General features: G+C 37.4%; 2 protein-coding genes and 1 long non-coding RNA gene across 3 annotated transcripts in view; 1 reads left to right on the top strand and 2 right to left on the bottom strand.

The window, feature by feature from the left end:
* Gsk3 (glycogen synthase kinase 3) overlaps positions 1-1,499 on the top strand; it is a gene marked incomplete in the record, with an annotated part of 3,349 nt that extends 1,850 nt beyond the window's left edge. Inside the window, 6 exon segments of the mRNA NM_001279283.1 lie at positions 16-129; positions 208-338; positions 393-499; positions 543-736; positions 783-969; positions 1,315-1,499. Coding sequence (NP_001266212.1) covers positions 16-129; positions 208-338; positions 393-499; positions 543-736; positions 783-969; positions 1,315-1,499 — 918 coding nt within the window.
* A 417-nt stretch (positions 1,500-1,916) lies between these two features.
* LOC109581655 (uncharacterized) lies at positions 1,917-2,909 on the bottom strand. The gene is made up of 4 exons (XR_002184715.1): positions 2,830-2,909; positions 2,718-2,766; positions 2,570-2,649; positions 1,917-2,446 (listed from the first exon to the last, which is right to left on the bottom strand). It is a non-coding gene; the product is annotated as an uncharacterized LOC109581655 (long non-coding RNA).
* A 113-nt stretch (positions 2,910-3,022) lies between these two features.
* LOC109581653 (trafficking protein particle complex subunit 9-like) lies at positions 3,023-11,609 on the bottom strand. Its single transcript, XM_019995952.1, has 22 exons — positions 11,165-11,609; positions 10,525-10,779; positions 9,999-10,113; positions 9,594-9,777; positions 9,283-9,404; positions 9,160-9,231; positions 8,990-9,058; positions 8,741-8,875; positions 8,621-8,689; positions 8,476-8,567; positions 8,029-8,266; positions 7,694-7,837; positions 7,501-7,627; positions 6,503-6,728; positions 6,155-6,234; positions 4,775-6,083; positions 4,612-4,694; positions 4,431-4,543; positions 4,211-4,370; positions 3,950-4,024; positions 3,672-3,799; positions 3,023-3,585 (listed from the first exon to the last, which is right to left on the bottom strand). Exons 1-22 carry the CDS (start codon positions 11,572-11,574, stop codon positions 3,106-3,108), a joined length of 4,686 nt encoding a protein of 1,561 aa, XP_019851511.1. The 5' UTR covers positions 11,575-11,609; the 3' UTR covers positions 3,023-3,105.
* Positions 11,610-11,629: the final 20 nt, after the last annotated feature.

Below are 11,629 nucleotides of genomic sequence, written 5' to 3'. Positions count from 1 at the left end.
CTCTCTCTCCTTTAGCAAAAAGACGAAGTGTACTTGAATCTTGTACTGGATTACATACCTGACACAGTGTATCGTGTGATAAGACACCATTACAAGGCTAAGCAGATTATGCCTATGTTATTTATAAAGGTACATGTGTATTTATGTTTATAAACGTGTCCATTACACACACACTCCCTCCCTCCCTCCCTCTCTCTCTCCCTCCAGCTTTACATGTACCAGCTCTTCAGGGCGCTAGGTTACATTCATGCTAACGGGGTGTGTCACAGAGATATCAAGCCACAGAACCTTCTCTTAAACCCTGAGACCGGAGTACTCAAACTCTGTGACTTTGGAAGGTAAGGACTATTAAGAAACCTTCATATGATGATACCATTTATGCCACTTTTTAGTGCTAAGGTTCTTGTAAGAGGAGAACCCAACGTCTCCTACATATGCTCAAGATATTACAGAGCACCTGAACTCATCTTCGGAGCTACTGACTACACTGTTAATATAGGTGGGTGGAGCATATGATTAATTAATTAATTATTAATTATTAGATATATGGAGTGCTGGTTGTGTTTTTGCCGAGCTGTTGCTAGGGCAACCAATATTCCCTGGTGACAGCGGAGTGGATCAACTGGTGGAGATTATTAAGATACTGGGCACGCCCACCAAAGAACAGATTAGACAAATGAATCCTAACTACACTGAGTTTAAGTTTCCACAAATTAAAGCACATGCATGGAACAAGGTGGGCGGAGCTAGTTATTAATACTAGTTATTATGTTCATTATTAGGTATTTCGTCCTCGTACTCCCCCAGAAGCCATAGATCTGGTCAGTCGGTTATTGGAGTACACGCCCACCATGAGAATAACTACTCTTGATTCTTGTGCTCATTCTTTCTTTGACGAGTTGCGTCAACCCGGGGCCAATATGCCCAATGGAAGAGACTTCCCACCATTGTTCAACTTCTCACAGCAAGGTTAGGGACCAGCTGGCCCTATTTATTTAAATATATTACATGGTGCATGTACATGTACATGTACCATGTAATATAATTGATTGATTCTTGATTAAGTTGATTAATTGAAGGGATCATTATTGATTTAAGCAGCTGCTACCTTAGGTAGTGCCGTACAGTAATGCAGTACATTTAACTACATGTACACCATCTCTTGATAATACACTAATTATTGTTAATTAATGGCTTCCATAAACCACTCTTGAGTAAAATAATCCAATTACTTCCTAATATAGTTTAATTCCTAATATAGTTTAATTCCTAATATGGTTTAATTCCTAATATGGTATGTTTGTCTATTTTTAGAATTATCCATTTGTCCTTCTCTGGAGTCTAAGCTAGTCCCTCCCCATTATCACGAGTCCCTTTCGTCTGGTTCCTCAGGCCCGCCCCCTCAGGGACACGCCTCTAACGATGTACATACCACCGTTGTCATGACAACACCGGACCCAACTAGTGAACTAATGGGCCCAAATGCAACTGGACAGTGACCACACCTTCTTTTGAGGTGTGGCTGTTTATTGTAGAATTCTGTTTGCATTTGTTTGTGATAGAGGGAGGGGCAGGGGGTGTGGTCATGTTATATACAGGCTGTGATTTATATTACGCATACAGACAACAACAATTGTATACTAATTCTATTATTATTATTATTATTATTATTATTATTATTATTATTATTATTATTATTATTATTATTATTATTATTATTATTATTATTAGTTTGAAATTATTGTTATCTTCTATATTATCATTTTGCCTGTATATATTATTACAACCTCCTCTCTCTTTCTCTCCTGTAGCTATACACTTTCTCTCTCTCTCTCTCTCTCCACATACACTCATTCTTCATTTTAAAGTTTTTGTAGTATTCTTCATTGTTGTTATTTTCTTCCTCTCTCTTTCTCTGTATTTATATATACATCAAAATAGCAGGCTTCTTTCTCTCTCCATCTCTGTATTGTGTATTAACTCTTTTTGTAGAGCAATGGTGTAGTCTTCAATTTCTCTCTCTCTCTCTCTCATCTTATAATTTCTTATACATTATATTATTATTATTATTATTATCGTGTAACTTACTTCACATTATTATTATTATGCAAAAACATCTCCACCCACTCTTAATTTTAGTAATTATTATAAGGATTTATTGACAACCTTTTTTAAACATTTTTCGTGTCATTTGAGATATGACAGAAAAAACACTACCTGTCCTTAATACAGAGGTGTTGATACTTTTGTATAGGTTTGTACCAATTGGGACATCAAAAGGTGTCCTCATTTCAGAGGTGCTTTTGCAATGAAATGTGTTGCCCCTTTTTTGATAAAATAAAGAATAATTTATTATTATTATTATAGTTATCAGTGATTAAAGTTATTGTTTGATTTAATTGATTCCAATACATTTACGGCAGCAGCAACAGGAGAGGAGACAGGCCTACATAAGAAAAGAATCAATAACTGAGCTACACTAGACTACAGTATAGACATGTATAATAGTGTTTGGTAGAATAACTGTCAGCAATTAGGAGTAATGGAAGGCTATTTTGATTTAACTTACTAAAAAACGTCTTTTCCTTTTAGATCTTTTTATTACCATTCCTTTCTCAAACACTCCATGACTAGCAGTACCAAGATACTCTATTTAATATAACATTCAAATAAAGAACAGGAGAGAGAGAGGGGGAGGGAGAGAGGTTATTTCTTACGTGCTCTTGATAATAAATGATCAGTTTCAGACTCAAGGCTCCTTATTGTCTGCAGGTTGTAGTATAAAGATATACAATTCAATGTCAGTATATTCTCGCAGGAATAAAGTACCTTTCTTGGGTCAGGCCGCTTCGCCTCCATTCCTAAGCAAGAATAGGTGCACCACTCGAGCCACTCCTCTAGTCTGCAGAAAAGAGGCGGAGCTTCTTTTTCTTTTTAAAGTAGTTCTTTTTAGAGTTTGATATCTTTAAATAATAAAAATATAACACTCATTTAAGGACACACACACAAAGAATATAATATATAATATAATAAAACAGAAACATAAAAGATACAAGGAAGTGGTAGATCACACTTTTAAAAGGTATTCTTTATTTAATTCTAATTTTAATTTATAGTTATTGTTAATTGTGGTCCAATGTAAGACCTAGAGTTCTGAATGAATCCTTTAGTCCTATTGGTATTACTCCAGTGCCTCTGGCTCCTTGACTGTGCACTGCAGGTACTATCAACCAGTGAACCAGGAGGACTGCTAGTATCAGTGCTAGCCTCAGGTTGTGAAGGAATAGTCATTACAGGAAGAAGAGATGAGACTACAGCAACTTGAGGAGGTGCTTGTTTCTGTTGCTCAATAACTCCTGGAGATGGTAGCAATGCAGTCTCCTTGTTATTACTAGTTCTTTCATTGTCTACAGTTTCTCCTCCTGAGGTGACTGGAGTCATATTATTATCAGTAGAAGTGCTACTACTAGTCTCTTTGTTGTTAGTCTGGAGTTCAGTGATATGGTGAACAATATCTATAAAGTATTCTTTGGAATAAAGGAACACAATATGGAGGGAGAAAGTATAAGAGCCATCATGATCAATCTGTGGAGAGAGCGGAGAGAGAGGGGGGGAGAGAGGGGGAGAGAAAGAGGGGGAGAGATAGCTTATCATTCAAGTATTATTGTTACTTTGGGTATCCAGTGGGAGAGAGACTGTGAGTTTATCATGTAGTGTTTCTTAGAGCAGTCGACCTTTTGACCTTTTGGACTTAGAAAGAACGGAGAGAGAGTGATCAGAGATGAAGGAAGAGCCCCACCTTTAAAGAAAATAAATAAAATATTATCAGTAAGGGTGAGACCTAACTTAATGATGTAATTATAATAATTATTAATTAAAATTCTTAAAAACAGGTAGGCTGAATTATACTAAAATTAGGCCAGTGTGTGTGTGTGTGTGTGTGCATTACTGGTGTTGTTGGTGACTTTGATTCCAATAGTGACAGGAACCCCTGGAGAATATGATGGAGTCTCAATCCTCACATCTAAAGGAATATACAGGAAACTTAATAATAACACACACATCATGTTGAATTTATTTCTTATTATTTTAAAAAATAGCAAAAAATCCAATTTTGATCGGAATCAGCTGAAACTTTCTACACAACGTAAGAACATGTATATGTATCAGAAAAATTAAAGACTCAATATTATTATCATTCCCAACATACCAAAGAGTATTGGCAATGGTCTCATGATAGAAAGGACAGACTGAGGCAGCTGGAGGCCAGTCAGGGATAGAGCGCCATTTTTAACAACATAGCCTCTTGAGACCCATTTTATTTCCAATAAATCAACCAAACGCTCACAGTAATGTTTAATGACATTAGCCTAAAATAAATAAATAAATAAATAAACAAATAAATAAATAAATAAATGTTGTAACATTACCTCTTTAATTGATGTGTCTTTGTCAGGTAATGTAAACCTTTTCATTGAAACAGAAATTGTTTCATTTCTGTCGGCATCCAAAGTATAAGTAAATGTATTTGGAGATAAGCCATCTTTAAAATGTAAGTACATAATAAATATAATAATAATAATAATAATAATAATAATATTATTATTGTACCTTGTTTTATTTTTATTGTAATATCTAATGCATAAGGGGAGAAATTTTCCATCACCATACCAAAATTAAACAAATCTGGTTGACTATAAATTAAATAATAATAATAATAATAATAATAATAATAATAATAATAATAAATTAATTAATTAATTAATTCACATACCCTTTCACTGGTGTGACAACAAATTCATCAAACATAAGTGTTGGTTTCACAACAGACGATAGCTCCATAGTGACTTCCCTATAGTACCCCTCTTTGGCCCCCTCTCCCCCCGTATACTTCATCATAAAGACTGTCTTTATTGTCTTCTTCCCCGGGCGATGGCGCAGCTTCTCAGCTTTTGTTGGCCCAGATATGAAAGGGACTGTTGGTGCACGGGTCGTTTGAATTATTCTTGAAGTTGATGAGACCCCAACTGGTAAACTAGCTTGAGGACCAGCTGGACGTTTCTTCATTAATGTTGAAAGTCTAAAGGAGGAGGGGCCAGAGGGTGTGGTCGATGTACCCCTTGGTGAGTTAGAGAGTGAAGAGGGGCCCCCTGTGAAGGGGACTGGTAATATGTCAATCCCAGGGTCCGATTTAATGGATGCCCTGTCACTAATTGAACCATCAAAATCAACATCAACCTCACTTCTAACCGACCACTGGTCCTCCACTGATGGGGCAGGGTTAGGGGCGTTACCCTCACTGGGGGTATGAGTTACATCCTCCTTAGGGGTGTGGTCAAGAGGGTCCCTGGGGCTGTCACTCACATGTATGGAGGTGTGGTCTATTTGTGGCGATACTTTCCGTGTTTCTAAATTTAGCGAGTCGACTAAAGTTTTTGACTTAGTCTTAGGTGAGTTTGCTGGCTTCTTTTCTTTCTTCATTAAAGATGGAGACCGACGAGTAAAATCAAATCTTCTTTTCAGCTGATGGTCTTTCACCTCAGCTCCACCCCCATCCCCACCCCCTTCATTAACAATCTTGAGTCCTGTATTACTGCCACTCCTCTTATGAAGGGGCGGGGCCACAGGAGGGAGGGAAGGGGGTAAACTAGATCCTCTTTGCTGGAGGTCGAGAGACTCAAGTAGCTCTGATTTCTTTACTTCTTTCTCTTTTTTAGGAGAGCGTCTCAGTGATCCCTCCCTCCTCAGTGACCCCTCCCTCCTCATTAATCTTATCGGGGAAGAGAGTAGCGATGAAGTATTGCTGCTCCTTTCACTGCTAGACCCGCCACTGCTAGTGATACTGGTCGGCCGCGGTACATTTAATGTCTTAGACTTGTTTAAACCCAGGTCTGGTTTATGGGTGGGACTAAAGAGAGAGTTGATACGAGAGCGATGATGAAGAACCTTACAGCTCCCAACTCGAAGGTAGCTTGGGAAGGAGGAGGAGACTTTGACTGGGAAGTGGTAAGGCTTGTTCTTCTCAGTGAGGGGAAACAAGGAATTGAATTTATCATCGTCCCACGAGAAATGACAATACTCAACTAAATATTAATAATAATAATAATAATAATAATAATAATAATAATAATATAATTAACGGTGATTAGTTTACCATTATGTTCCTCTAGTGTCATCTTAATACAATCAATAGCAACATCTCCAATACTTTGAAACTGGAGCAGACACTCATACCTACAGTACAGTAGAGTACAGTACATGTATCAGTGTATCCATTATACACTCATTGTACACATTAATGTATCCATTATACACTAGCTCATGTACATAAGAGCATGTACAGTATACAGTATACACTATACAGTATATACAGTATACACTATACAGTAGGTTATGCTGTGCATGTAGTATCAGTGTTAGATCTAAGAGGCCATAGGCTAAATATGAGAGACCAATAGTCTCCTAAACTCCTCTAGATCTGACAGCCATTACTGATACTCACTGTTCTCCATCGAGCAGTTCAAAGTTATTAAGATTAGTGATGCTCCTCCTCTTAGCAGTGCTCCCCAGACTAGTGGTGCTGTTCCTCTTACTGCTGGGGGTTGTACCCTCGTCTTGGGGGAACGCCCTCACTCTCAGCTGAGGGAGGGAAGGGATCACTTTAATAATGGAGTCAGTTTGAGTGGAACTGGAACTGTTGCTGAGCCCAAGGATACAAGCAGTGTAACCTAAAGGAGGTAATGATAATAATAATAATGATGATGATGATTAATCTGGAAAAAACCATGGGCTATAGTACAGGGAAATTTTCAGAAAATGGTTCGTTTTTTAAAATGGCCATAACTCGAAAATTTGAGCTCGGAATCGGCTCAAACTTTCTACACAGCATAAGGGCATCAATATGCATCAGAAAATGTAATAAAAATTTGGGGTGATTTCGGAGCCATTTTTTTGAAAAAACCATGGGCTATAGTACAGGGAAATTTTCAGAAATTGGTTCGTTTTTTAAAATGGCCATAACTCGAAAATTTGAGCTCGGAATCAGCTCAAACTTTCTACACAGCATAAGGGCATCAATATGCATCAGAAAATGTAATAAAAATTTGGATTGATTTCGGAGCCATTTTTTTGAAAAAACCATGGGCTATAGTACAGGGAAATTTTCAGAAATTGGCTTGTTTTTTAAAATGGCCGTAACTCGAAAATTTGATCTCGGAATCGGCTCAAACTTTCTACACAGCATAAGGACATCAATGTGTATCAGAAAATGTAATAAAAATTTGGATTGATTTCGGATCCATTTTTTGGAAAAAACTATGGGCTATAGTACAGGGAAATTTTCAGAAATTGGCTTGTTTTTTAAAATGGCCATAACTCGAAAATTTGAGCTTGGAATCGGCTCAAACTTTCTACACAGCATAAGGACATCAATATGCATCAAAAAATGTAATAAAAATCAAAGTGATTTTGGAGCCATTTTTATTGATTATAATTCATTACCTGCTATTGACAGTGTACAAGCCTCTTGAGGTATACACAATAATACAAATTCTTGTGATTCACATTTTGCTGGTAAAGAAATATTTGAAGGATACGTCACTACAAAACCACCTTCCAGTAATATGGTCTAAAAGATACAATAAATAACAACAACAACAACAACAACAATAATAATAATAATAGTATTATATACCATTTTTTCAACTTTAATCTCAGTAGGTAGTGGATTGCTAACTATCATAAGTACTTCAGCTGGATCCCCCTGGACCCAAAGGACCTCTTGTTGCTGGTTCTTCTTTATCGTCTTCCTCCCAATCATTGAGAGGAGGAATGGGCCCTGGAGGAGTAGAACAAAATTAGGTACGGGTAATCAGTAAAATTTGAGCAGAAAAAATAAGAATGTATATGTATAAATCATGGAATAAAGTACATGTACATGTGACAGAATCTGAAGGTAATTTCATCACATGAAAATGCACTAACAAAATTGATGAGTTTATTGACAGGTATGTGCTAGATAGGACTTACTTCTGATGAATCAGACTTTGATAAAAGAGAAGGAAAGAGAGTGAGAGATTTCTTAACTTGTAGCAGCTCAGCTAGCGGCTGTGGTTTGAGCTGAGTGATACAAGGTATAGAGGTGAGAGAGAAAGGAGCTGATATCAGAGTATCACCACCGGTCATCTCTTCAACACAAGTCTTGATTTTATCAACATCTTCAGAGGAGAGATAGGAAAAGAACTTTTGTAATAATAACCAGCTCCACCTAAAGAAAATAAGAATATAGTATAGCCTCTCTTAATGGACACTCTCTATAGCGTACACCTCCATTTAATGGACAGCACCTAGTGTACCAATTACATTCCTTACTGTATAAAATAACCTCCACATAAAGGACACCTCTGTATAACAGAGACACAGTGTCCATTATAAAGAGCCAAGGTTGGTCTGTACATGTACATGTAGTCCACTCACTCAAAAAACAGTTCCTTGTATCCCAGTTCAGTGCAGCAGTAAGTGTATTCCCTGATGATAGTTGACTGGAGTAACGGCCAACCACTAGACACCTATATGGGTTCATTATTAATCATTATTATTATTATTAAGTATTGTTATTAACCTGAGGACATTGTTCATTATCAGTTGCAGTGTGGAACTGAGATATACAATACTGGAGGAGGTGATACGACTATAAAATAATAATAATAATAATAATAATGCTATTAATATTAGTGAATACCTTTAGCTTGAGTTCATTGTCATTATTTGAGCTGATCTTAGCAGCTGTTCTAGCAGCTGACACTATCATGAACATTGTCTTGCGCTCAAAGCCCATCTTATGGTACAATAGACCCATAGAGAGGTACAGGGAAAACTAGAAATGAACAACAATTGTTATAATGAGAGTTACTATTAATAGTAACAACAATCTATTAATAGTAACAATAATTTATTAATAGTAACAATGATCTATTAATAGTAGCAATACCTTGATCCGTGCGTCAGGTATATCAATTCCTGTGATATCTTCCAGAACATGACAAGCTTTTGAATAACTCTAACAACAAAAGATAAACAATTTTATCAAAAAAACAAACAGAAAATATGACGACAGTCAATACATACCACCAGCTGCTGCCTTACCAGCTGCTGCCTTACCTTTATCTGTATCAAGTAGGAGGAGTATTTAAGAGCTACCTCTATATACAATAGTCTACCAATTGGTACAGTCTGTGTGTGGAAATTAAAGAGTTTTTAAAATTAAAAGAGAATGGCTCTTACTTTGTCATAATAGTTCAAGAGTGTTTGGAATTCTTTATCAATGGAGTCAGTACTGGTGCTGTGGCCATCAGTTGATTCAGTGAAATCAGAAACAAGATTAACGTTATGATCAGCAACATCATCTAATGTGAAGACAATATAAAGTGACAGAGTTTTATTACGAGTAAAACCCCCAGCACATTAAACCCACCAATCATTAAATGTGTATAAGGCACCTGTACACAATAATCACCAAATTAAAAAACCGCCAATTACCATTTTACAGCAAAATCCCCAAAATAAAGTGTTACAAGGTAGACACACACACAAACCTGATACAGGCACTGCTGGTGACCCATCACTGGCGGTGGCCTTATCATCCTTACTGGCTGGAGTCTCCTTGTTTGAGGTGTGGTAGCCAGACTCTGTCAATGGGAGGAGGTTAGTGCATTGGATAGAGGAGAGCAATCTTGAGCTTAGAAGACCTTCAAGAGACAGTCCAGCCCAATAATGATCCTACATACAATGGACCATTAACACACACTGTAATAAACTATACTGTACCAGTGTGTGTGTGTGTGTGTCTGGAGGTGAGTATCAGTAATGTAATACCTGAGTCCCTTGATATCTGCCCTCAGCTTCACCTCAAGCAGATATCTCAGCCCTCGGTATTACATTACTTATACCCACACACACACACACACACACCTCCAGACAGGCTGGGCATGTACAATTACCTTCAACTGCCTTAGTGATCCCAATGCTTCTCTATAAGCAACAGCTGCTAAGGAGTATTGCCCCATTAATAGAAACAGGTCGGCCTTAACCTTTAGGGATCTAGCCTCTTGATGTCTATACAACATAAAAGTAATATCAGAATATAAAACCGGTTTAAGGAACAGGTTATTAGTTGCTTCAAATGAAAGTACAGTACATGTGTACGGTGTATGTTAAAAATGAAATAGGACTGGACATTTAGACACAGCTCATTGATAAATGAAAGGTAAAGTAAACTGACCAATTACCACCAAACCTCATTAGAATTCCAATAACAGGTACAGTACATGTACATGTATACTGTATTAGTTACTGTATAGCTGATGGTGCTTTTGGAAAAGAAGTTTTAGCTAAGGTCTCATTTTGATAGCTATTTGTACATTATGGATGTGTTCATGGCAACAAATTCGTCAGTTTAAAACATGCTAATTATCAAAAATGAATCAGAATTCTACCCCTACAGCTGCACATTAGTACTTAACATACTTTTGTTGCTCTTCAGATAATATCCCAGTCTCATTCTGATGGTCCAGGGAGCCAGCCTTCTTGAGCAGCTGTTCGGTTGTTATGGAGACAGTAAGGTTGGAATGTACCACTATCACAGAGTGAGAGACAATCTCAAGGAGTTTCTGAGAGGAGGAGGAGGAAATCTGGTCGGTTTTCTTAAAAGGAACTAAAACAAAAGAATCGTGCCCTTTGAGAGAAGACTTGAGTTCTTCATTGTCACCAAAAACGAGACACCTGGTATGGGTGGGACACGGAAAATGAAAGTAACACTTACTAAAAGAAATACAACTGGGGTTGAAAAATACCGCACTAGTATATTATTAGTATATTGTTAGTATATTAACTTGGGAGTGTCACTTCATAAGGTTTATGATAATGTTAGTGTTTTATCAAGAATGTATACAGTGACATGAAAGATAAAAAAATCATAATTTAAAATATCTAAAACCACTTAACCTGTGTAGTACATGTATACAGTCCACCACATTGCAAGCTAATTCGACTTCTACTCACTACCACAACACGTTAGCTGCCAAAATGTGTCGACCAATTCAACAAACACATATATATACATACTTTAAGAAGATTTGAAAAGTTCGTGTACATGTACGTGGTTTACTTGTTAGTGATCAAGTGGTGAGAGACTCTCTCTATCTCTTTCTTATAGTTTGATTCTGCTTCAATAAAGTCGTCAGGATCATGGCAGAAAGCAACTCCAAAATAGCCAAACAACCTCTTACTGCCCCCACAGGTGAGGGAATGAGAGCCGGGGGATCCCTTGCTGTCTTGGAGGAGAGAGTGAGGAAGATCAGGAAGGAATCTTAAACGGAGTGTGTCGTGATTGCTGGTCCCTTTCAAACTACTTGGAGCCTGAAAGGGAGGGAAGGATCTCATGTGTTGGAGGAAACCTTTTACAACAGGACCCGAGGACTTGGTAAGACCTCTCACTAGAAAGGATATTCGACAATTGTCCTCTAAAGTTAAGTTAAAGTCGGATTGCTCTATATCACAAAGACTGTATTCTGCCATTACTGCAGTCGACAACTCCTCCCACTGGCACTGATAAAATTAAGAAATGGCTGCA

This window comes from Amphimedon queenslandica, unplaced genomic scaffold, assembly GCF_000090795.2.
Source record: "Amphimedon queenslandica unplaced genomic scaffold, v1.1 AMPQUscaffold_13427, whole genome shotgun sequence".
In the NCBI taxonomy this organism is placed as follows: Eukaryota; Metazoa; Porifera; class Demospongiae; order Haplosclerida; family Niphatidae; genus Amphimedon; species Amphimedon queenslandica.
This window is presented reverse-complemented; position numbering and strand designations above follow the sequence as displayed.

Coding starts and splice junctions, on each gene's coding strand:
- LOC109581653 (XM_019995952.1), bottom strand. CDS start 11,574: ATGGCAGAATACAGTCTTTGTGATATAGAGCAATCCGACTTTAACTTA. Junction 10,780..11,164: donor CACCACTTGATCACTAACAA/GTAAACCACGTA, acceptor CACCCATACCAG/GTGTCTCGTTTTTGGTGACA. Junction 3,800..3,949: donor CAAAGTCACCAACAACACCA/GTAATGCACACA, acceptor TTTTCTTTAAAG/GTGGGGCTCTTCCTTCATCT.